The 25,425-nt window shown below is 36.0% G+C and overlaps 2 protein-coding genes across 2 annotated transcripts; one reads left to right on the top strand and one right to left on the bottom strand.

Moving 5' to 3' along the window:
* The first annotated feature begins 6,493 nt into the window (after positions 1-6,493).
* Positions 6,494-12,410, top strand: LOC103707776 (uncharacterized). Its single transcript, XM_008792411.6, has 2 exons — positions 6,494-6,922; positions 11,899-12,410. The coding sequence occupies exons 1-2, from the start codon at positions 6,605-6,607 to the stop codon at positions 12,016-12,018; spliced, it is 438 nt and encodes a 145-aa protein (XP_008790633.3). The 5' UTR covers positions 6,494-6,604; the 3' UTR covers positions 12,019-12,410.
* A 2,701-nt stretch (positions 12,411-15,111) lies between these two features.
* On the bottom strand, positions 15,112-18,539 carry LOC149751248 (uncharacterized). Its single transcript, XM_089927417.1, has 2 exons — positions 17,225-18,539; positions 15,112-15,881 (listed from the first exon to the last, which is right to left on the bottom strand). Exons 1-2 carry the CDS (start codon positions 18,537-18,539, stop codon positions 15,112-15,114), a joined length of 2,085 nt encoding a protein of 694 aa, XP_089783543.1.
* Between the last annotated feature and the right edge of the window lie 6,886 nt (positions 18,540-25,425).

Here is a 25,425-nt window from a genome sequence, read left to right on the forward strand (position 1 = left end):
TTCAAACGAGGTACAAATGTTCGAAACTTCTATGCTCTTCAACTCAACAAATTCCCAGCCGTAGTCATCCAATCAGCTTCAAAGTACTAACAACCTATAGCCAGCTAACCACCTTCTCTTCCATTTCCTTTTCACCCTTTCTCCCTGTCTCCAGTTAAGATCACTTATCCGATGGCTACTAATTCTGAAAACTCAAGATTCAATGACCAGCTTTTGTCGACATTTTTGTCTGAGATCCTTGTTTGAATGTTTTCTTGAGGCATTTATTGTTGTTGTTGTTGTTGTTGTTAAGGATAGGAGAAATTGCCATTAAATTGCTTAAACTCCCTTTGTTAGCTGTTGCTTTGGATACTCACTATTATGTTATTGAGACACTTTTTCATCCACTTTCTGCTTCTCTTGCTTTTTTTCCCCTCTGTTTTCGGTATCCTTTTCTTTATCCCTTTTTAATATTATTTTCCTTCTCAAGTGTCATGAACCCTCCTCAGGTTTTCTTGATAGTTAAACGATTGTGGTATCAATACAACCTGCTGACAAAACGGACTTCAAGTTTACCGCATGATTTTTCATTTGATTATATGTCTATAAAACATGCCCACTGAGACAAGAATCTTTTCCCCATGAATCAAAGCTAGGATAAAAGGGTTAAAACAAAAATGCTGGACCACCACCAAAAAAAAGAAAAAAGAAAGATTTTCTTATTCAACGATATGATGTTGAAGTTAACAAAATGGAGGAAAACAAAAACATTAAGTTGGTACATATGTGATTTATGTCAAAGGAACCAGAGTTCTACAAGCGCACGAGACAGGTCATCAAAGTATTGTTGTCTCAAGTTATTAACTAGGCATCTAGGCCAACCCATCAATAAGGAACCTAGTGTGTTTCCTAGGCCAGATAACCATTCAGGCATCTAGGTATCTGATGGCTTCACCTGTGAAAGTTGCGTCAATATGATATCTATCTTTTTTTGGGGAGAAAACATCAACATGATTCTTATGCTCGACAATCGTTTTCAAAGAAAGCTAATAATTTATCCGATGCTTATTTATTTTTTTGGAAAAAAATATTGACATGATTATCATGCTCGATAATTGTTTTCAAGGAAAGTTAATAATTTGCCCAATGCATATCTATTTTTTTGGAAAAAAACATCAACATGATTATCATGCTCGATAGTCGTTTTCAAGAAAAGCTAATAATTTGTCCGATGCCTATCTTTTTTTTTGGAAAAAACATCAACATGATTATTATGCTCAACAATTGTTTTCGAGGAAAGCTAATAATTTGCCCATTGTTTATCTTTTTTTTTGGGAGAAAACATCAACATGATTGTCATGCTCAATACTTGTTTTCAAGGAAAGCTAATAATTTGCCCAATGCTTATCTATTTTTTTGGGAGAAAACATCAACATGATTATCATACTCGACAATTGTTATAAAAAAAAAGCTAATAATTTGCCCGATGTTTATCTATTTTTTTAGGAGAAAATATCAACAAGATTCTTGTGCTCGGCAATTGTTTTCAAGGAAAGCGAATAATTTACCCGATGTCTATCTATTTTTTTTGGGAGAAAACATCAACATGATTATCATGCTCGGTAATTGTTTTCAAGAAAAGCTAATAATATGCCTGATGCTTATCTTTTTTTTTTGGAGAAAACATCAACATAATTATCATGCTCGACAATTGTTTTCAAGAAAAGCTAATAAGTTGTCCGATGTTTATCTATATTTTTGGGAGAAAACATCAACATGATTTTCATGCTCGGCAATAGTTTGCAAGAAAAGCTAATATTTTATCTGATGCTTATCTTTCTTTTTGGGAGAAAACATCAACATGATTATTACGCTCGGCAATTGTTTTCAAGAAAAGCTAATAATTTACCCATTGCTTATCTATTTTTTTTTGGGGAGAAAACATTAGTTTGATTACAATTGTTTTCAAGAAAAACTAATAATTTATCCGGCGCTCAAGCGAGGGTGCAATAAATATAATGGTGCTGGACATTTGATGAAATGTTAAACAGTATGTCGCCTTCTATTGTTAGGTATGTGAAAAGCTATTTGGCTCATGTCACCCTTTTTGCTAAAATGTTAGGTATGGGAAGGAAACAATGAAACTCCCTAGACTTCTCATATATCAACCACCTTCGCCGCTGACTCACTAGGTTCTCTCTCGATTATCTTTACCTCCCTTTTCCTGTTCATGCTTGATGTCATGCTCCCAAACCCCCTAACACAGACTTCTGCTTTAGTCTCCATTCCAAGTTCATTTCCACCATAGAAAATGGGCCCAAGGTCAGTTCTTTCCCATATTCCCTTCACTTAATACCTTCTTTATATCTTCTTCTCATTTGTTTTCTAAGAAATTGTTGAAATATGTATGGATTTCAGGTATCTGAATATGGTAGTTTTGCAAATCAGAAATGAGAGTCCAGAACACGACATTTGGGTTGAAAATTTGGAACTTGGGTGTTTTTTAAGGAGAAATGCAGGGGGCATTGTTATTGAAAGAACAAATGGTAAGAAGAAAGAATTTATCGGTTGAGGCGTGATATCACTGTTCTTAAGAATAGATCTCGTCTTTCAGAGAATGAATCTCGGTGTAGCAGATAATGGTGGCCTATCCTTCAGGATACAACAATCGGATCACTCCAAGCGTACACTCGCAGATGCAGTGACACTAGCGAACAACCCAGAATCGCTCAGAGGAGAAAATCAAACGGCTTATGTTTAGAAGGACTACTTTTAAGTTGGCAAACTAGGAATCATAAAATTAGAATCCGTGTTGGCACTTGTCCTATAGTAGTTGTAAATTTCTCCAAAAAGAGTTGTTGTAATTGTATGATGTAAGCAGTACTATTGGCTCATTAGACAAAGAACAAAATAAGCTTGTCAAAAACGGTATTATTATTATTAGGATTTTTTTGCATAAATATTTACCTAAATATCGAATTTTGTATGAATACCCTTCCAAAACTGATATTTGCATGTATACTCTCGTAAAACACTTGTTTTGCTATTTTATCCTTTTTTTATTTTTGTTTTTGTATATGCACCATGCTATCTAATGGCGTTAAAAAAAATTAATGGTTTCAAATTAAAATGACTAAAACACCCTTAATGGGTAGACATGCAAATAGAATGCAATCCTGATAGCGGAAAAAGAAGACAAGAACAGTAGCATAATTTTAAAATTTTATTTTATTTTTAATTAATATAAATAATTTTTTTTTCAATATCATTTGAGCAACCATTATATGGTATTTGTACAATAATAGAGTTTTACGTGGGTATACATACAAATATCAATTTTGGAAGGGTATATATATAAAATCCGATATTTAGAAGGGTATACATTTATTATTAAGGCATTATTTATCAATATTTATTCTTTGTTTTCTTAAAACAATACAATTTCCATGAAGATGCTACAACAGAAGAACTGTGCATTTTACATGCACCTGAGATTTGGAGTCTATAATCTTGTGAACTAAAGATTAATCAAAAATTAGTTTAATTAGATTTTGTTAAGTTCCAGTTACTTGCCATGCAGAATGGCTCACCAATTTATAACTTCAAATAATTTTAGAGAGCCTGATTTTTGGTGTTCGGCCCTCGCTATATGCTTTTGTGCTCCTCATCACTCATATCTAATAAATCCAAATCTAACCTCAAATTTTTCCACTTGAATCCTTTCCAATATGTTCCTTGATATAGCTCTAAATTGGTTTTAAGACATGAAAACCATTGACAAACATGGATGGGCATGTATTCTCGTTGGGTCACTGGCGATTTTTTTGGGCCGGGTGACATCACTCTAGTGGGGCCCCATGTCTGGTTTTGTTAGGAATACATGCCTTGTAAAATTTGTCGCCTTTGGACAGTGTTTTGCGATCCAAATAGGATCATCAAGATAATTTTAAATCATTGATGATCTTTATTTTGGAATAATTTAATTTTAATGATTTAAGATCACCGTGTTTGATATATTTTATTTCAATGATTAAATATTTTCAGGGATCCACGAATAACCTATTTGGTATTTTATGAAAATCTAAAATCACTCATCATACAATACCAAAATTTTTACCCATAATATATTTTATAAAATAATAATCATATAAAATATATTATAACAAAATATTAATATATTTATTTATATATTAATTATTAATTTATTCTATAAAAATATATCCATTGGTCCTATAAATTATTAATCCTATAAAATCTATTAACATTTTTATTTATATTTATAATATATTTTTAATATTAATAATTATTTTAAATAAGAAAATAAAGCAAATAGAAGTAAGATATTAAATACTTTCATTATATAAATATAAATTACAATAATATATTTCTACCATAATTTAAAATTATCACTGAATAATAACATGACAATAATATAATTAATAATATAACAATAATATGATTAATAATATAATTTCATATATAATATTAATATAATATATTAACGGTATATTGGTATACCAATTTTTTTTTACTAGATTAAGGAGTATTTTTATTCTCAACTTTTAGTACACTATCTTGGGTGATCTTGAATTTTCCGTCACAATATTGAGTAGTGATTTGAGGGATGGGGATAGTTTGAAATCACTGCCACATAGAATATTGCAATGTAATCAAATACGGTGATTTCATTACTTTTACTTGCATTATTTTTATCTAGAGATGATCATCTTATATTTAAACACCCCAATAACGTGTCATATGAAGCTGCCGAGAAACACCCTTCTCTCCAACTCTTTCTCTCGCTTCCCTCTGTTTCATTGATAAAAAAAAAAAAAAGAAGCTCAAAGTTTGCAGCTCCCGTGAGGCTAGTAGTTGTGTTTATTTGTCACGGGTGTTCGGTTGGTGAATGGGATTGTAAGTTTGTTGTTTTGTAATTTAGGCTGGCAGAAGGACAACTCGCTTATAGGCTGGCCAGTTGTACGGCACTGTTTATAGCCGTTGGAGGTTTCTTCGTGTGTATCTAATATTTGGCTACTTACTCGAATTTTAGAAGTACATTAATTAAAGAAAGTTTTTGTGGCCATTGCAGCCGAACATTTCGAAATTTTTTCATAGTTTGGGAGGACAAAGATTTTGTATCATTTGCTGAAAGAAGTCTATTGCATATGAATTAGTCTACGAGAATAGCTTGGTGGTGTCATAATTGTCGAGAGTTTATCTGAAAGACCATTCATCCACCCGTTCCTCTATATTTATGGAGTATTTTGTCTCTTGACTCAGATGGTAATATTCACCAAAAAAAAAAATCATTCATCAATTATCGTTTGTTAAATAGCGCATGAAGAGCATGAACATTCAAATTGGTTATATAATTTATATAATATTCAAATTTTTGAGTCAAGCTGGGATGAGCTTGAAATAATATACTATTATATATATTTATCATATATATTATTTGTTATATAATACTTTAATTTAAATTATATACTAATACTATATATTGTATTCATATTATATTATTTTGATGCTTTATTATTGTATTATATTTTTTAGAGTATGAATTATTAGACCAAAGCCTAAATCAAAATTCGTTTAGAGAAAGCATATAATTATCATTTTATTAATATAAATATTTTAAATTGTATATTAGAAAAGAGAAGCTATTATCCAGTTATTGTCTTGATAATTCAGAATATTAGATTTCAAAGTAACAATTTACTTACTAATCGGATCAAGTGAGAGTAATTTCATCATTTGAGATAGTGTTGCCACAGAGGTTTGGTGTAGATGGGGTGAGGGATTAGATTCAATCACTCAGGTATCTTGAAAGATCCAATTGAAAATTTTGTGATATGAGAGATTGTATGTGATTTTGTGAAGCATGAGAAAACTTGGGGAGGACAAGAAATAATTTTTTGAAGAAAGCAATAAAAATAACAGGCTAGAAGAAATCCTCCAAATTGATGCTTAGGGCACGAAAATTGATGGTTGAGGCATGGTTCCTTCCCACCCTCCAAAAGACCCCCCAAGCCAGCTCTATTACGATGCAGGATGACTCGGCTATAGTAATAGAAGGATCCAGGGGGCTCGAGCAAAATAGGGACGGACCACCCTCTGATTCGAAATACATGGGCGATGGATAGAGATAGAAAAGCCTTTCAGGCCAAATATATATTTAGAAAGGATAATGAAGTCGTAGATTGGGTGGCTGCTTACGCGGCCAGCTATTTCGGTAGTACTCTATGGACTAGTGAGGAAAGCTGCCTAGGACACTTCATGGTATTTTATTTTTTGATTTTATTAAATATATTCGTACCAATGTGGTACGAGTTATCTGCTTATGCTGGAAAAAAAAAAAAAAAAACAAAAAACCACCCAAAAGATGACAAATGACCAGGAAGTCACCTCGATCAACATCGTCCAGCAGCCGGCTCCATCATCAGCCAACATCTTCAAGATAATTTCGATCTGACGGTCTATAATCATTTTTCGTACAATAGTTGCACTTATCTCTTCTGGTCTCTCAGCTCCCTCGCTCCCCGCAGCATTTCAGGCGTCTTCCCTTTCGGCTCGGAAGCTCCCAACCCTCGTTTCTCGCACCGTCGCTGGCAGCGGAGCTCCGACCATGGCGGCGATGAGCTGCTTCTCCGCCTTCATCACCGGCGAGCCCGCTTCATGTGTTCTCCCCCGCCGGGCTCGTCTGCCCTCCGCCGCGCTGCTGTCGAGTAGATGGCCGGCCACGGTGGTGCTGCGCGCCGCGGCCGCGTCCAAGACCACGACGGCGGAGGTAGTGCCCGAGGCGCCGAAGAAGAGGCAGCCCAGGGGTATCACCAAGCCCCGGCCCGTCTCCCCCGAGCTCCAGGCGCTGCTGGGCGTCAAGGAGATTCCCCGCACCCAAGCCCTCAAGCAGATATGGGCCTACATCAAAGAGAACGAACTCCAGGTCTTTCTCTCCCTCCTACTTCCCTCTCTCGTTTCCTAAGTCTGATCGTTGTTCTTGTTAGGGTTTCTGCTGATGATTTCCAAAGCTTGTAATTCCCCCTTTTTGTGGCTTGTGACTCTTTCCACCGTTAACTCCTTTTTATGAAGCATGCATCGGAGCTGATATTTGTCTTCGATTATTTTTTAGGTTTGTGTGGTGTTGGCTCATAATTGGCATTGGGTCTTTTGGCTCCGAACATGCATGTAGGGTTGCTTTCATGGATTAATGCTGCAATCTGCTATTTGAAATTGAATAATGTTTTCCTCCATATGATTTCCCATTGATGCTTATCATGGTTATGCATTTGCCTATTTGTTGTGGAATAAATGGTAAAAGTGCTTGGAGAATCACCGAAAGGGTAAAGATTGAATTTTGAAGCTAAACTAGGCTTTGCTTATCGTGGGGTTTGGTTATCACATAAAATGAATTAAGGCCATTTACCAGTGACGCATGTGGTGCTGGTAATATGCAAAATGTCATCAGGTTTTCCTGATCTCTTAGAGTCATATTATACAAGTTAGTTCCAGATGCAACAGATTCGTAAATTTCCTGCCATTTCCCAGTATGCATGCATTCAACCAAATATTGTGCAGTTGGCCTTTGATCCCCCACCCCCCCCCCCCCCCCCCCCCCCAAAACAAAAAAAAAAAAAAAAAAATCCCACCCATGTAATTGTTTTTGTCATCCAATTCTTTTCCCATCAACATGAGCCTACAATGAAATGTGAATTCAATTCAAGAAGGCTCGACAAAGGAATTAGCAGATTTTTGCAGCCAGTTGTCAACCTAAATAAATCCTCTAAGCCAAAGAGTTCTCCGGTATGCCTTGAGCATGAAGCGAGCTAGCCATAATTTAGAAGGCTGTTTGGTAGGTAGAAATCCTTACTTTAGGTTATGTAGTTTGAGTATGTGGAAATTTAGCCTTTTTTTTTTTTTGCTTGGACTCTTTGCTCAACTTTCTAATGTTGCTGGCTTTTTGTACTCTAAAGTTGTCTTTAAGTTCTCAAGAAATGCATTGGCCATATTAGCTGTCAAAGAACAATTTAAACTTAATTCGCTTATCTTTGTTTCTATTGGATATGATGCTTTTCTCCTACATTCCATCCCTTAAAAAATACGAGATATCGAAATGATCAATTTGTGGTATCCTTTTTCCAATTTGGTTGGCACCTTTGTTCTAAACCCATTGCACAAAAACTACATTTGTATATTTTGGTTATATTCTATTAATATTTATGCCCTTATCACAATTTCATGAATAATTTCAGTTTAGAGTTAAAGCTTTTTAGGTTATTAATAAAGTTAGTTTGCCATCCAATAATATATGTGTGGTATGTTATTTTGTCTATCAATAGCAAGTTAATATTCAATGAATGTAGAGAGTCATGAGTTCAATGAGTCTTGGCTAAAAATTCACTAATCTTTTCAAAGCTGCTAATGAATCATCCACATATGTTTTTGAAAATCTCAACATACTATATGTACACAGCTTCCAACTTAATGTCCATTACACCAAGCTACTTCTCATAGAATCAAGCGTTATCTTTAAATCAACAATGATCTTTGGTTGTTCAAATTTTTACCATCAATTGTCTAAGCACAGTAGCAGCCTCTACTGTTAAACTTATTAAGAATCTAGGTTCTATATAACAGTGAAGAAGCCTAAGTTATTGTTTGGATGTAATAAATTATAAGGTCTCAAAACACACTATTGTTAACAATTTAACAGTTCAAAGTTCAAACAAGTGGATTTTTGCTTTATCAAATGTTAAAAATAGTATGGTTTAGTGTTCATCCATGATACTTAGACTTAGTAGATTTGCCCTACATGCCCATGTCAACGAGATACAATGTAGGTACGGGTGCTTGATATGTGCATGACACATGAAAACAACAGTCAAGCACAGCATCTAGCATGGAGAAAGTCCAGAAGTTGTGGACAACACACACATGCAAAGACTAAAGAGAGGCAAGGTACCTATTTGAGAGGAGGTGGACCCAAGGTGGGTTGTCTCGGTCAGCCATGGGTGGATTTCAATGGCAAATGGAGGTGGTTCAGGGTGGATGCAACTAGAGGTGGGAAAGCAAGTGAAAGATCAGAAAGGAAATCCGATAAGGGTTTTCCTTTTAGCCTCTCATCACATGTGCAAGGCCATCACTTAGTTGATACACTAATGCTATCCATGAAGGGTTTGGCAACTCATGGTAGATCTTATAAGGATTGGGACTTAGGCATGTGGTCCTTTCCTGTAACTAGGTGATGGTCTTGGGTTTCCTCAGAATTGTTCATCTGGGCCATGTTAGTTTAGTAGGTTGGGCTGACAATTTAGCCTGTACTATAGTAGCAATTAGGTCTAGCCCGGATTGCAGCGAAACATGCCTAGCTCACTTAATTTTAAGAACCATAGGAACCCACAGAACATAATGGAAGGACTTGAAAACCCACGGAACTTAGTGGAGCAGCACTCTGTTGATCCTAGAAAAATGTAGTTTTGAGGCGATAATATTTTGGTAACCTCGCATGTAAAATGACTAGATTAAATTGGCAAGTGCGAAAGAGTCTCCCATTGTTGTGAGCAATTGAAATCGCCAAGTCTTCAAGATTGTTAGACCAATTGGTACATTATCGACGGTGTTTTAAATGTGATGCATATTTCCGCATATGGACCCACATATGCATATGTGGTCACTTGGCTACACCGCATTGCCTTGATGCAATTATTATATGTGGTCATATTGCAAATGGATCGAAAAGGTGGTCCTACTTACCATTGGGCAGCTGCATATATGTCTGGCTTAGTATTGTACAGCTAATATGGAAGCCTACTTAGCATTCTGGAGTCATGTATACAATCCACTCTTATGTGGGTCCAAGTAGGGGATGCAGATTCAAGCTAATGGTTAGATTTGATGTGGATTTTAGGTGGGCCTGATGCGGGTATTAGTTATGTTGAAATGTTAATTATTTTATAATTATTGATATGAGGTACTAGATACTATGAAATAAGTATTAATTGCTAGTTATTATTATAGTTAATATTGTTATTATTCATCCAAAAAATCTTATTATCATTATTGCTGTTATTATATTTCATTTATTATATTTATTTTTAAATATTTAAAAAATAATAACCATACATGCACCTGCGTTCGTGGCTATGCGGTCCTCTGACCAACTGCATATAGCAACCGCCTTTAAATCCTCTGACCAACTGCATATAGCAACCTGTGGGCTAGTTACAAATGGTTCACCCATTGTTGAAACAGCCAAAGCACTCTTCAGATGGATCTTAACACTATTTGGAAACAATGGAAAAGGCACCAGACAAACTTATTACTTTGATAGCCAAAATCTCCGTTTTTCCCTTCAAGTAGATAAATAGAATATGCTAAAAGATTGCATTCACTAATCCACTATGAAGTGGAGGACTATAACAATTTATATCTTTTCTTCATACAAAGATGCCTAGTGAAACACAATTGATTGCATTGACATCTTAATTGATATCCCCTTGCCTAGGTTTAACAAGTACACATTTGCTTGGTATTAAAAAATTAAAGTATGAAGAATGGTCACCTGAGTATAAAATTTCTGGGGGGTTTTTTATGCCCCGCCCCGCCCTGCCCATTCTTGCCCAAGCCAAAGAAAGAAAAGAAAGAAAATGGGGATGTTCATTTTTTTGGAAAAGATGGTACAATGTTCTAGTGACAACTTAATGCATGGGCTAGGAGTCTCCAAAATAAATGATTTTTGGTTTAAAGGGTGTTTGGAGATGGTAGATCACATTCAATGGTTTGACTTGATCATGAGCGAATTTGTTGATGTTGCACCCACGAAGTATGGAAAGTGCCAAACATTGGGAACTACCCGGGGAGGAGTTAGGAACAGGAACACTTCTCGAACAGAGCTCCTCGCAGAAATTCCAGATGATTGAGGAGGAATAAAAAAAGGTAGTTTTCCTATAAAGTACCTGGATCGGGTAGGAAAGGCTTCGCCGTTTGAGAACACCGGGGGGTTCGGGGGGTGGAACCCCCTGGCATGAAGAGCGTGAAAACTTTCATTATATGGCCAGATCTTGGTAGGGAGTTAGCTAAATCTTCCTAAAGAAGATTGAGTTCATATCTCTCATCAAAAGGTGCTATTCTATAATGTTTCTTTAGCAGATCCCCCGCTGTTTGAAGTCGTAGCCCGACCTTTCTAAGAGTTCCTTCATCTTGGGCGAGTAGTATCGAGGGATCTTGACGCTGAAAATACATACATGTTAGTTAGTACCTCAAGGGCCGGACAGAAAAGGAAAGACGATCCTATTTGGCCTTGTACCCGGCGTTTTTTGGATTTATCACACATGTATATGAAAACAGTTCAAACACCACTTCTTCTTTCATTTTGGAAATTCAATCTTCAAATTTCATCAAACTGGATCTAGTCTCATATTTGATCAATCTTATTGTGTCTTTTCATCTCTCTCTATCTACACACACATACAAACACAAATAAAATTTTTGTCTAGAAGCTATCACAGGGAAGAGTCCAATATAATTTTAAAAACAATATTTTTGCACAAAATTATGCTTTTCAAAAGTAATAGAAAATTGTCACTAAATTACGGCTGTAGCTTTTGGCCACTTTTTGACCCAGAAACCATTCAAATTTCATTTATCAATTGTAGATCTCATATACTCCTTTATAAGAGGTCTATGATTATCGAAATCAGATATTTCTGCGCAAGTTATGCCTTCTGAAAGTTTGTCTATTCCATGTAGAGTGTTTATGTCAGTTATCATGCCAGATATAGATTTGCTTATCAATGTCCATGTTACTAGGCTTTGTAGATTTTTTATAAAAAATATTTAGTTAATTCTTGTACTTCTGATCAAATCCTATACTAGGATGACAGAGGCTGTTTTGCATTTATTCTTTGAATTATTTTTATACAGGACCCAGAGAACAAAAAGGTGATAGTGTGTGATGAGAAGCTAAAAAAAATATTTGGAGGGAGAGATCGTGTTGGCTTTCTTGAAATCTCAGGATTGCTGAATCCTCACTTTTTGAAATGAAGAACCTTCTAGAGAGTTGGTTTCTGTACATGAATGGCTCCAGGTTTATTGCTACTAAAGTAGGTGGAATTCGGCTGTTGTCACACTGCGTAATCCAGTTCGGCATATTTCCTACTCTTTGCTGGCAATGGTTTAATATCTTGCTTTTATCTGTTACAGACTTCAGATTTTGTGGTCCTGTCTAGTTCTTTAACTGTTTGTTTTTTCAGCATACGGATGCTATTAGTCAGGCCTATGTATATGCCTGCAAGTGCACTTGGTTATTTATCCATTCATGCAGCCTCTGTGCTGAGCTCAATCACTCAGGTACTCAGCTTTATGAATTTTGGAGTCTTGGTCTCTTGGAAACTGCCCTTTTTTGTCGTTGAAAATTGGGGTTTTCTTTGCTTCAAGGGATTTTCTATTGGCAGCCACAAGAGTGTCTTATTTCATAACCTTGTTGTTGTGATGTGCAAAAGAAGCAGATGTGCTGATGTTTCAAAACTAGACCATGTTTTATGCCCTAGGTTTTTTTTTATAAAAATTTTTACTGAGTCAGTTGGCTGTTATCACTGTATTATCTAAAAACGATGGCAGTGAAGTCATGTCTGACCTGCCTCCAATGCTAAGTTTCAGAAGATAACCTAAATTCAGAGCAACAGCTTGTTTCTTGAAAATGTTCTCACAAAAGATATCATTTGTCGATTGTAACTCAAAATTTTGAGGCTACAGCTTGATTCCACTTAAATGCACGTGCAAGTGGACTTGTCAAAACCTTTCTTTGTGACATCATATTCTGTGGTTCATGGCCACTGGCAATCAGGCATAGCTCTCCAGTCTCTGATATAAGAGTTTTGATAATGGTATCACAGAATGACTGGTTTCTTCAACTTTGGTTTTTGTTCCGAGTGCCCGCTTGCTTATAACATTTCATGAAGAAAGCCTCAAATATTGCTGGTTTTTGGAAAACTCTTGCTGAGATCATGCCAATATAAATCGAAATGCCTCTAAAAGTGCTGATTTTGAAGTTACCTGATTTATTTTTGCTGTTTGGTAACACACTGCTTCTTTAATGAATCTATAATTAGTATTCTGAAAAACTCTCATGTTTATGATACAAACTTTGCTTTTGAATCTCTTGCTATTGCTTGACTACAAAGAATTATGTAAACATACGTTGGTGCATCTATTATGTCTTGTTCACCATGTCCCCTCCTTGCATAATGCATTACTGGTTTTATAAATTACGACACATTGCTCTTGACCTTGCAGTTCACTTGATGCAGATGCAATGCCTTGTTTGTTAATATTGGTCACTTCCTATAATATTTCCTGTTTTCTGTCAGTCTTTGTTGTAAAATTATAGATGGAGAGAAGGAAGAACTTATCAGTTGAGGCGTGATTTCACTGTCCTTAAGAATAGATCGCGCCCCTTGGAGAATGGATGTCGGTGTAGCAGGTAATGGCGGCCTATCCTCCAGGATACAACAACTGGATCACTCCAAGCGTACACCCGCAGATGCAGTGATACTATCGAACAGCCCAGAACCGCTCAGGAAGATAGAACAGAGAAGTCCTCTTCGGGAACACAGAAAACAGAAGACTCTCGGGAACGCAGGAAAAACAGAGAGAGAGGAAGATAAAATTTATTTTTTTTAATCCTCGGATCTGATAGGGTTTAAAAAGAAAGGAAGAGGCGTTTTGAAAAGATACGGGCGTTTTTAAAAGACGCGACGTTTTATCAAGAGATAAAACAAAACAAAAGACGCGACGTTATCAAACAAAATAATTCAAAAAATAAAACTTGGCTCAAGCCCACACCCGCGCGGGGGGGGGGGGGGGGGGGGTCCCCCAGCGCGTGATAATCGCAACGCGCCTGGTTAAACGTTTCCGGATCGGATTCGCCAATTTTGGCTTGGACCTCCATTGGGCTCATGCGCGCGTGGGCTACTTTCTTTCTTTGCTTTACCAAGTTAAAAGGTTGAATACTATATAAAGATCTTTTGAGTTTTGTTCCTTTCCAATGTGGGACTAAAGAAAGTACACTAGACAAAAAGACAAAAGACAAAGAAGGGCAGACTCGGAATTTTGAAATATTCCTACAATTCCCCACATATTTTAAAATTCAATAATAAGTTAACGAGCGCGAGAGTTCAATGCATCAAATTGGTGTCTTTGAGACTATGAACCATTTTTTAGGACTAGTAAGTATGACTTACAGAACTTTTGGTGAAACATGAAATTTCTATGAACCAAAAGTTCTTTATGTAAAACAGTGACTCATAGCCCACATTGACCTCTCAAGTTCTGGGCTTGTTCTAAACGGGTTGGTGCAAATAGGCCATGCACCTTACCTGGATATTCATGAGTGCTTTAGAGAACTGCCTAATTCTCATAGGAAGCGGCCCCACTCCCACACCCATATAGGTGGATCCATCAAGTGTGTACTGCAGGTATACACACCATCCTAAAGGACTATGGTATCCATTAAGAGCTTTACCTCATCCTTATCTACTGCAGTTTGCACTATCTACACCATAGGGATGGATTTTCTAAAATTAAATACGATAGTGTACTCACAGTCAACTAGCGACTTGTTATTACCCATATGAACATGCTTCATGGGATCTCCAATCACACATGTTGGGTTTCTGTCGTTATTGACTTTGATATAGGCATTAGTCCCATCCCCCTCGATGTTTCACTCACTAGTTTTCTACCTAGTGGTTTTGTCAAAGGATCGGCCAAATTCAACTCTGACTTTACAAACTCAAGAGATATAATCCCATCATCAAGCGGCTGCCTTACAATATTATGTCTCAACCTTATGTGTCTATTCTTCCCATTATAAACTTTATTCTTAGCTCGATATATAGCAGCTTGGTTATCACAAAGAATAGACACAGAAGGTGTTGGTTTATTCCATAATGGAATATCTCCCACAAGATTTCTAAGCCATTCAGCTTCAGAATCTGCCTTTTCTAAGGCAATAAACTCGGACTCCATTGTAGACCGAGCGATGCATGTTTGCTTGGATGATTTCCAAGATACTGCACCCCCACCAAGAGTAAAGATATATCCACTCGTGGATTTCATCTCATCTGAATCAGAGATCTAATTTGCATCACTATACCCTTCTAGTACAGCTGGAAATCCACGATATAACAAACCATAATTAATGGTTCCTTTCAAGTACCTTAGTACTCTATGAACAGCACTCCAATGGTCCTTACTAGGATTATGAGTATACCTACTTAATCTTCCTACTGCATAAGCAATATCAGGACGAGTGCAGTTAACTAAAAACATTAAACTACCAATGATGCGAGCATATTCTATTTGTAAAATACCATTATCTTTATTTTTCCTTAAATGTATACTAGCATCATATGGAGTAGATACGGGTTTACTATCATAATGCTCAAATTTTCTTAAAATTTTCTCAATATAGTGTTCTTGTGATAGCATAAGTCCATTAGAACTTCTTGTTATTTTAATCCCAAGAATTACATCAGCTTCACCCATATCTTTCATATCAAAATTTGAAGCTAAAAATTTCTTAGTATCTATAACTATATTCAAATCAGTTCCCATTATAAGCATATCATCAACATACAAACATATGATCACAACAACATTATTAACAACCTTACTATAAACACATTTATCAGCCTCATTAATTAGAAAGCCATTAGATACCAATACTTTATCAAATTTTTCATGCCATTGTTTAGGTGCTTGTTTTAATCCATATAAGGATTTTACTAATTTACAAACTTTGTGCTCATTACCAGGAACAACACAACCTTCAGGTTGTTCCATGTAAATTTCTTCATCTAATTCTCCATTCAAGAATGCAGTTTTTACATCCATTTGGTGAATTACTAAATTATGAATGGATGCAATGCAATGAGTACTCTAATAGATGAAATTCTAGAAACTGGTGCAAAGGTGTCAAAATAATCAATATCTTTTCTTTGTGAGTATCCTTTTGCTACTAATCTTGCTTTAAACTTATCAATTGAATTATCTGGTTTTAACTTTCTTTTAAAAATTCACTTACAACCAATTGATTTAGCACCTGGAGGCAAATCAACTAAGGTCCATGTATGATTAGACATAATAGACTCTATTTCATAATTAATAGCCTCCTTCCAAAAAGGTGCATCAGCTGAAGTTATTGCTTCTTTATAAGTTTGAGGTTCATTATCAACAAGAAAGGTGTAAAAATCATTTCCAAAATTTTTCTCTTTTCTAGTTCTTTTACTTCTTCTTAAATCAATTTCATAATTTTCATGTGCCTCCTTTTCTTGTTTATTATGAGATTGAGAGTCAATTTTTTCTTTACCTAGTTTCATAGGAAAGATATGTTCAAAGAAATCAGCATTTTTAGATTCTACTATAGTGTTGGGTTCCATAATATTAGATTCACATTTTAATACCAAGAATCTATAAGCAGCACTATTTAATGCATAACCAATAAATAAGCAATCAAAGGTTTTAGGTCCCAACTTTCTTTTCTTTGGTTCAGGTAATAGAACTTTGGCCAAACACCCCCACACTTTAAGATATGTAAGGTTAGGTACATGACCTTCCCATAACTCATAGGGTGTCTTACCAATTTTCTTATAAGGTATTCTATTTTGAATGTGACAAGCAGAGAGAATAGCTTCCCCCCACAAATAAAGAGGTACTCCTGAGCTTATTAACATAGCATTCATCATTTCTTTTAGAGTTCTATTTTTACGTTCAGCAACTCCATTAGATTCAGGAGAATATGGTGGGGTAATCTCATGGATTATACCTTTATCTTCACAAAATTTATTGAAGAGATTATACTCATATTCTCCTCCTCTATCAGTCCTTATTCTTTTAATTTTCTTATTAAATTTATTTTCTACTTCAGTAACATATTGCTGAAATTTTTCAAAAGTTTCATCTTTAGTCCTAAGTAGATATACCTTAGTGTATTTAGAATAATCATCAATAAAAGTTATGTAAAATCTTTTTCCTCCTCTAGTTGGAGTGTTTTTCAAATCTCCTAAATCAGAATGTATTAATCCAAGTAATTCAGTTTCTCTTTCTATTGACTTATGACTCTTTTTAGTAGATTTAGATTCTACACACACTTCACATTTATCATTCACATTTCCAAAGGTAATATTATTTAACAAGCCTAGGTCTTTCATTTTCTTGATATAAGAAAAATTAACATGTCCTAATCTACCATGCCATACATCAACAGAATCAATCAAATAAGCAAAAGATGATGCATTTTCATTCATAGTTTCGGTTACATTCAAGACAAATAAACCCTGGTTACAATAACCCTTCCCAATGAAAATATTGTTCTTAGTCATTACAATTTTATCAGACTCAAAATACACTTTAATTCCAGCTTTTCCTAATAAAGATACAGATACTAAGTTCCAACGGATATTAGGAACATGCAACACATCATTCAGGGAAAGAACTTTTCCTGATGTTAGCTTGAGGAGTACTTTTCCTTTGCCAACCACTGGCGAGGGTCTCGAATCACCCATGAACACTTGTTCTTCGCCTTCATTCAATGGAGTGTAGGAAGTAAACGCACTCCTATTGCCACAAATATGTCTAGTAGCCCCAGAGTCTACCACCCAGTCCTTTGCTGCCATAACTATGTTGGTTTCAGACACAACTGCTGCAATAATATCTGTCTCCACCAAATTAGCATTTGGTTTAGCAGATATATCATTCCTTTTTCTAAACCTGCATTGATTAGCATAATGTCCAGGTTTTCCACAAACAAAACAAGTTCCTTTTCTTTTAAAACCAGGACCTTGGAACTTAGGTTTTTTATCATTTTTGAGATAAGGCTTCTTGGACTTTGAATGAGACCCACCTGGTTTGCTGACTATTACATTGGCTTTGGAAGTCATTTCCTTGGCCAATTGTTCTCGGTCTCTAACTCGATTTTGTTCTTCAATTCTAATATGAACAATAACATCTTCAAGACTCATATGTTTCCTTTTGTGCTTCATGCTATTTTTATAATTTTTCCAAGACTCAGGTAATTTTTCAATCAGACAGCCGGCTAGGAAAACTTCTTGAAGTATTATGTCTTCATTTTTAAGATCAGTAACCAGCCTATGAAAATCATGGATTTGTGATGACACATCCCTATCCTCAGACATTTGAAAGTGCAGAAAATTTCCTATAGCATATTTCTGTACTCCTGCATCTTCTAACACATATTTTTTATTCAGATTTTTCCAAATTTCTGCAGCTTCTTTGTATGAACAGTAGACATCAAAAAGTTCATTTGACAGTGTACTCAGAATTGTATGTCTACAGATTTTATTTTCATGTTCCCACTCTTTGAATTTAGTGTCAAAATCATCAGACCCTTCTATCGGTTTTGACTGATTTAAATACCGAGCAAAATTAAGCATATCCAATGCAGAATAAACACGTTCTTGCCATCTCTTAAAATACATACCATTGAAACTTTCAATTTTAGAAGTATCAGGAATTGATCTAGCAGTAATCATAGCAGAATCCATGTCGATCTATCTATTCTTAAGATTGTTGTAAAATTATAGATGGAGAGAAGGAAGAACTTATCAGTTGAGGCGTGATTTCACTGTCCTTAAGAATAGATCGCGCCCCTCGGAGAATGGATCTCGGTGTAGTAGGTAATGGCGGCCTATCCTCCAGGATACAACAACTGGATCACTCCAAGCGTACACCCGCAGATGCAGTGATACTATCGAACAGCCCAGAACCGCTCAGGAAGATAGAACAGAGAAGTCCTCTTCGGGAACACAGAAAACAGAAGACTCTCGGGAACGCAGGAAAAACAGAGAGAGATAGGGTTTAAAAAGAAAGGAAGAGGCGCGGGGGGGGGGTCCCCCCTGCGCGTGATAATCGCAACGCGCCCGGTTAAACGTTTCCGGATCGGATTCGCCAATTTTGGCTTGGACCTCCATTGGGCTCATGCGCGCGTGGGCTACTTTCTTTCTTTGCTTCACCAAGTTAAAAGGTTGAATACTATATAAAGATCTTTTGAGTTTTGTTCCTTTCCAATGTGAGACTAAAGAAAGTACACTAGACAAAAAGACAAAAGACAAAGAAGGGCAGACTCGGAATTTTGAAATATTCCAACAGTCTTCATTATGAAAATGATATTAAGACAGCACTGTGGCTCTGTAAATGATCCAGGATTGTGAGCATACAGGAATATAGTGCTTTAGTGACCTATCAAAATTTTTTATCAAGGTGTGAGGATGACTCTGATCATAGTGAGACAAGGAGCTGGGCAGAGGGTTATAATTTCAAGGGGAAATTCATAAAACGCTGATCATTATGGCACAGTTGAGGCCTAATTGATGGTATAACATAATCAAGATTCAATTTTTCCTCTCTTTTTTTCCCTGTTCCTTTTCCTTTTTCACAATGGAAAAAGAATAGGTTGGTATTCCTGCACAATCGGTGGACATCGATGAAGAGGAATGGTTATGCTTGAAAAGAAATTGTAATGATTACATTTTCATTTCCTTCAACTGAAAGAAAAGAAATGGAGTTCCCTCTAGCTGTGGATTAGCCAACAGCAGAACGGAATTAGGGCAATATTGTTCTCCACCCTTGAATGATGTATCTACCTAGATCACGTTACAGTAAATCTGGTGCTGCCACAAAAATATCGAGGTTTAGTTTACGCCTCCTTGTCGGAATCCAGCCTCACTCTTGCAACAATATGTTACTAGGTTCTGCAATTGCTTGGTTGCCTCAAGGGAGCAGTATTTTTTAAGTCATTTGAGTATTCCTCATAAAGCTATGGAATTTATACCATCTAGTTTTCCCCCCTCGTTTGGAGAGGGATAAAATGCCATTCTACCATAAATGATTGAAACCTATGCAGATAACGAAGTGCAAATATTGCAGGCTAAGCAGAATACTGTACTCTAGAGTGTCTAGGACTCAAAGTTACCTTTTCAGCTGAAGCATTATTTGCGTGCGATAAACTGCTATCTTAGAACATCACATTTACTAAATGAGTATATTGTGCCTAATTACTGCTTAAGCTTTGTGCTCTCTTATCTCACTAAAAAAAAAGAGCTTTAGCTTCCCCTTTCACTATTCCATATTTGGTGTCAGATAGTGCTACCTTAGATATTCATATTAAAGAATTCAGCACTAAACTTTAGGAATAACAACAAGATAGGAAAGTTACTCTTATTTCTCCCCTTTCTGAGCTGCAAGCTTCGCTGTTAGCACTTTTGACCCTAGGTAATGATTTTTTTTAGATGGCCTGAGTGACTTGTTTTTCCACACCCATATACTAAGAAATAGATGTGGAAGTTTACTTGCAAGTACTTCACTCATTTGTTTACCTGGCCTAAATCGTATTAAATACAGTCATCATAAATGCCAACATGATGATGGAAGAAGGATGAAATCAGCAACAAGCACAACTAATCCATCATCAGTTGTAATCAATGGGTACTGGTATTATTATAATGAGAGTGACTTCAATTGTTCATATATCCTCAACCAATGTGTACCGTTCATGTTACTCCAAGGAACCTGTCGGTTGAAGAACTAGAATTATGATTTTTGATATTATCATTGATGACATTTATGTTGTCTATGAGGCAGTCCTGTCTCCTAATCATAATCTAGATCCTGAAAGACCAATGATGGAAAAATGCCTGATAACAATGAAAGAAGAACATGGTCTGAAACTGGAAGGAGTTGTTTGCATGGTACTACTTGAAGACATTATTGTGTTTCTGCTTCTGTTGGGGCTGTGCTCGCAACATGAGAAACATTTCCACATCACATTATGATGTTTGAGACTAAGAGATGCCAGTATTCAATTATAAGTGTCCTCAGACTGATTCCCATTTTTTATTCATTTTTTCCTTTCTTTTTTTTTTTTTTTGAACCTCCTGCATGATTAGCTGAGTTTTAACTTCTTCTGATACTGAAGTAAATGATTATGAAATTGTTCAATTCTTGTTTTCTATCTCTTGGGCATCTTCTTTGGGTAAATCCTGTGTGAGAGTAGTCATGCAATCTCGACATATAATGCTAACAGTGATACTTATATTTCTTAAGCTTGGATTTTATAATTTGAAAACAATGTCGAATTATGATATGGATCAAAATTTGATTTTCACAAAGATTTTCCCTTCTATACAAATAACATCAGGGGAAGCCCTGAAAACGCATGCTTATAAGGATTCATAAAGGCAACTATATATCATAGGAGTGTGATTGGATGATTATGGTTATGATCATAGTCATGATACACATTGTACTTGCTCTGCAACTGTGCTTAATCTCTTTCAATATTCATTTTTGCACCTGACATTATTAATGCTTGATTTTCCAAAATAATTACTTGAGTTGGACTGTTAAAAATAATATTTAGGAGGACACTCTAGCACCGTTTGAGCCTGCACACAAGATAATGATAGAATGTCTTTGTCCAACTTCTTACTAATTTTAGTTATCAAGTTCTATCCGAAAATGGCATGAATGTAATCCATCTCTTTTATCATTTTTTCGTTCTAATGCAAATCTGTTGCGATATTTTCCTAGTGTATTTTATTATAGCTCAGAATCATGCACAATCTTGCCTATTATAATATATACGATATTGGATATCACAGCTGCTATATATTGCATTCACAATCTTGGTATATTAGCTCATATCAATATCCAAAAATCATGAGATCTGATTGTTATATTCAAATTTAGTATTTCTATCAAATCATAAGATTTTGCTATTGTATTATACTAGATCTGGTCCCTAGTATTGTTTTCATAATCATGAGATTTTATTATTGTATTCAACTATATCTAGGGATTCAATTTGTATATAAAGTACATCAATGCTATGAACAGTATAAGCAATTCAAATTATATTTTCAATACAAATTTCTCACATTTACTTTGTGCACTACTTCTTGATAAATAATCATCATTACTTGCAGTCTCTCTTGTAGAATTTAGAGTGGGAAGAGCACAATAGGTTCATGTAGATGACTATTTCATGTGCAGAACCATATGACATGTTTGGGCAGGGATTTGGTCAAGTACAAGTTATATTATAAAGCTGCAAAAAAGGGTTCTTTGAACAATGGCTAAAGGTTTCTAATGAGGAATAAAATTAAGAAAAGTCTCTGCAACAGAAGTAATGTCATACCGTGTTTATATTTTGAAATTTTAAGCTGTAAGCAAATTTTGCATGCAGGTGAAGTACTATTTTTGAGACCTATTTTCAAAAGATTGTACATTTCCTAAAAGCAACAAATTCATGGCGTTTTTATTGCAGTTGATATGCTGGTCGTTGAAGAGAAAATGGAAATCGCGATGATTTTTATCATATATTTTTCAAAATCACAATGTTCTTATGTTAGTTGACTAGAATCTAATCTATATGAATTCTTTTACTTCAATGCAAATGTGAATTTGGTGTGCAATTAGAACTAAAGAGCAAACATTATTGTATAGATCATTTTGGATATTTTGTTTTCACCATATAGATTAGGAACGGATTTGATATGGCACAAAACCGTTTTCCTATTGTGGATGGACACATGGTAAGCAATTTTGAAGAGATTTGAATTTTAGGTGGTTACAACTCTGCAATTAAGAGGATCTAGAAACGGAAGGATGGTTAGAACTCATCCCTTGATTTCCACCTCCAATTGCAACGAAATCTTGCTCCCACATCTATATAAAGAGGGCTAAGGGAGGAGCTCTCATAGTTAGAGGCATTCATAGCTCAAAGCTCTAGTGGTAAGAGGCTCTCAAGCTCTTATCCATTATTTTGCTTTTTTTTTTTAGTAGGTCAGCAGGTTTGTGAGTTGTCGAAGCCTAGGTGAAGTCCGAGGCCGAGACTAAGGTGAGAAACCGTGGCCTAGAAGAGAAGGCCAAAGCCAACATGAAGGTCGACACCGAGGTGAGAAATCATGGCTGAGGAGAGAAGGCCAAGGCCGAGGTGAAGTCCAACACCAAGTTGAAGGTCAAGACCAAGGTGAGAAAGCCGACTTGCAATGGCTAAGGTAAAAAGACCGAGTGAGAAGGCCGTGGTAAAAAGACGGAGATGAAGGCTGATCAAAGGAGGCCGACTAGAAGTAGGCAATATTTTGCACTAATTTTTTCTTTTATATTTTTATTTTCTACTATTATTCCAAAGCCTTTTTTTGACTTAGACATCGGAGGGTCCGACTGAAGCCAATCCTTCGAGCCTTTCTCTTTTTTTGTGTACAGATCAGTATCTCTCTGTAGATTAATTGGTGGCCTCTAGACCTCCATAGTCGGGCATGATTTTGGCATCATTAGAATTCAATGTAACTTTCGAGATAGTTGGCTGTTAATAGGATTTGAATGCACCTTCAAGAGCAATGTTGTTGTAAGGATTGAGTTTGCTTTGACAAAGCCAACGACAAGATGTTATCACTGTGAGGACCCATGCAGGTGTATGTTTATCGGTTATTCGCTAAGGAGATCTTGGGTACTTATATAAAACTAAGAAACTTAAAAAAATATCTGTCGACTAGCCATTTTGGGTGATGTCCTAGGTTGTGACAAATGATATCAGAACGAAGTCGGCCCATAGCCTATGTGGATTAAGGAACACTGCAGCACGGGTTCTGAAGGCTGATCACCAGCCGATCATGGTGTTTGTGATTAAATTTGAATGAATTTGAACTTTTAGCCTGACGAGTACGTCAGGGCTTGAACAAGGAGAGTATGAAAGGATCCGTGCTGGCGTGTATTTAGTCCCACATCGGTTATTCGCTGAGGAGATCCTGGGTACTTATACATGACTAAGAAATTTAAAAAATATCTTCTACTTAGCCATTTTAGGTGAGATCCTAGGTTGTGATAGTCACCCAGATTGGGATATTGTGGTTCAAATCATGACAAATCCAGATAGGAGAAATCACCGTAAAGGAATCCTAAGAGCTGCATCAAGAGTGGACAAAGTGCCAGAGTATGATTGTGGCTTCACAGCGCTGACCACAGAAAACCCCCTATGTGGTCAAGCATAGATCTGTCTTAATGCCAATCCCAAATAGATTGGTTCAAACTTGTTGTCTTTGCTTACATTAACTATATCGATGTCAGATTCATTTAGGGAAGTCATATGAGTTGTCGGTGCTCTCTGGATGCTTGAACTATGATTTCAACTGTATCATCCAAAAACTTTTACTAATGGTAGGCTACATGAGGAAGCTACTTAAAGGCTAAAGTATAAAGGCTTAAAGTCCTAAACGGTAGGTCTTAATCTACTTATGGATTGGTGTATATATGTTCTATTCACATGCTTGGTTTCTCAAAGTTAAAGAAACCAAGAGAATGTTTTGATCAAGTGAACCAAGGGCTGTTCTCTATGTGAAAAGTATGAATAATGGGAGATAGCTTAACTACCAAGGATATGTTGTAACTGAGAGAAACAACTTGAAAGAGAACATTTTTAAAGAAACCTCATCTTTTGTGGGAGAAAGCAGTGGAGCTCTCAAATGTTCACAAGCCCATTGTGCTACATTCCATCACCCAAACTTTACACAATTTAGTTGAATCACATCATTGTGTATATGTACCATCAGCTAGACAAATGTTTAAAGCCATAGGCATGCGAGTGCAGTCCGGTTAAGAACTGATGATATATAAACGATTCAGGTTAGCTCAGGCCAAGTCAGATTTTGCTAGTCCTAAGCCCGAGTCGAGGATGACACCAAATTGGGTCCATTCCAGCCACGAGCTTATCAAAAAGAATGGGTTGGTTTAGTTCTAGTGCGGTCCTCCGCTGGATCATGGCAAGTTCTTATCTTTGGTCAAGGGATATTAATGTAAGCATAACCAAAACTCCTATTGAGTCTGGCATTGGTTTCATGCACCCATGTGGAAATTAAAGCTAAAGGAGTTATTAAGGTAAAATGTTTGAGGTAAAAGGCCACATATAATTCATCCATTCCTTATAAATTTATAGTACACAAGATTACAAATAAAGAACAATTTACAAATAAAGTATGCTTTTCTAGATTAAGAAATATTTTTGAATAATTGCACAATATGCAAGAATCTCGATTCTCCATAATTCTTGAGCAACGTGATTCTTGCTGATAAGAAATATTTTTGAATTTTTGCATAACATGCAAGATTCCTTAGTTATCTTGATTCTCCTTAATTCATAGGCTGCATAATTCTTGACGATAAGAAATATTTTGAGTTATTGCACACTATCCAAGATTCCGCAGTCATCTTAATTCTTCTTGATTCTTGGGCTGCAATGGTAAGGAATGATTCTTGCTAATAACCCAAATCTGAGTTGTCTGCCTGGTGAAGGCTGAGAAAAAGAAGTGATTGTAATAAAACAAAAACTGCTTGGAGGAATTAAAGAGAAGCTAGCAATTAGATAAAACTCATTGT

The sequence above is a fragment of the Phoenix dactylifera genome, chromosome 15 (genome assembly GCF_051530095.1).
Source record: "Phoenix dactylifera cultivar Ajwa chromosome 15, Ajwa_hap1_PhDact_Kaust_v1.1, whole genome shotgun sequence".
Lineage (NCBI taxonomy): Eukaryota > Viridiplantae > Streptophyta > Magnoliopsida > Arecales > Arecaceae > Phoenix > Phoenix dactylifera.

Bases quoted from the DNA above. Each gene is read 5' to 3' on its own strand.
- LOC103707776 (XM_008792411.6), top strand. From the start codon at position 6,605: ATGGCGGCGATGAGCTGCTTCTCCGCCTTCATCACCGGCGAGCCCGCT. The intron at 6,923-11,898 runs GTCTTTCTCTCC...ATTTTTATACAG, and splicing joins TCAAAGAGAACGAACTCCAG to GACCCAGAGAACAAAAAGGT.
- LOC149751248 (XM_089927417.1), bottom strand. From the start codon at position 18,539: ATGGATTCTGCTATGATTACTGCTAGATCAATTCCTGATACTTCTAAA. The intron at 15,882-17,224 runs GTAGATTAGGAC...TTCATAATTTAG, and splicing joins TTCTGTTGATGTATGGCATG to TAATTCACCAAATGGATGTA.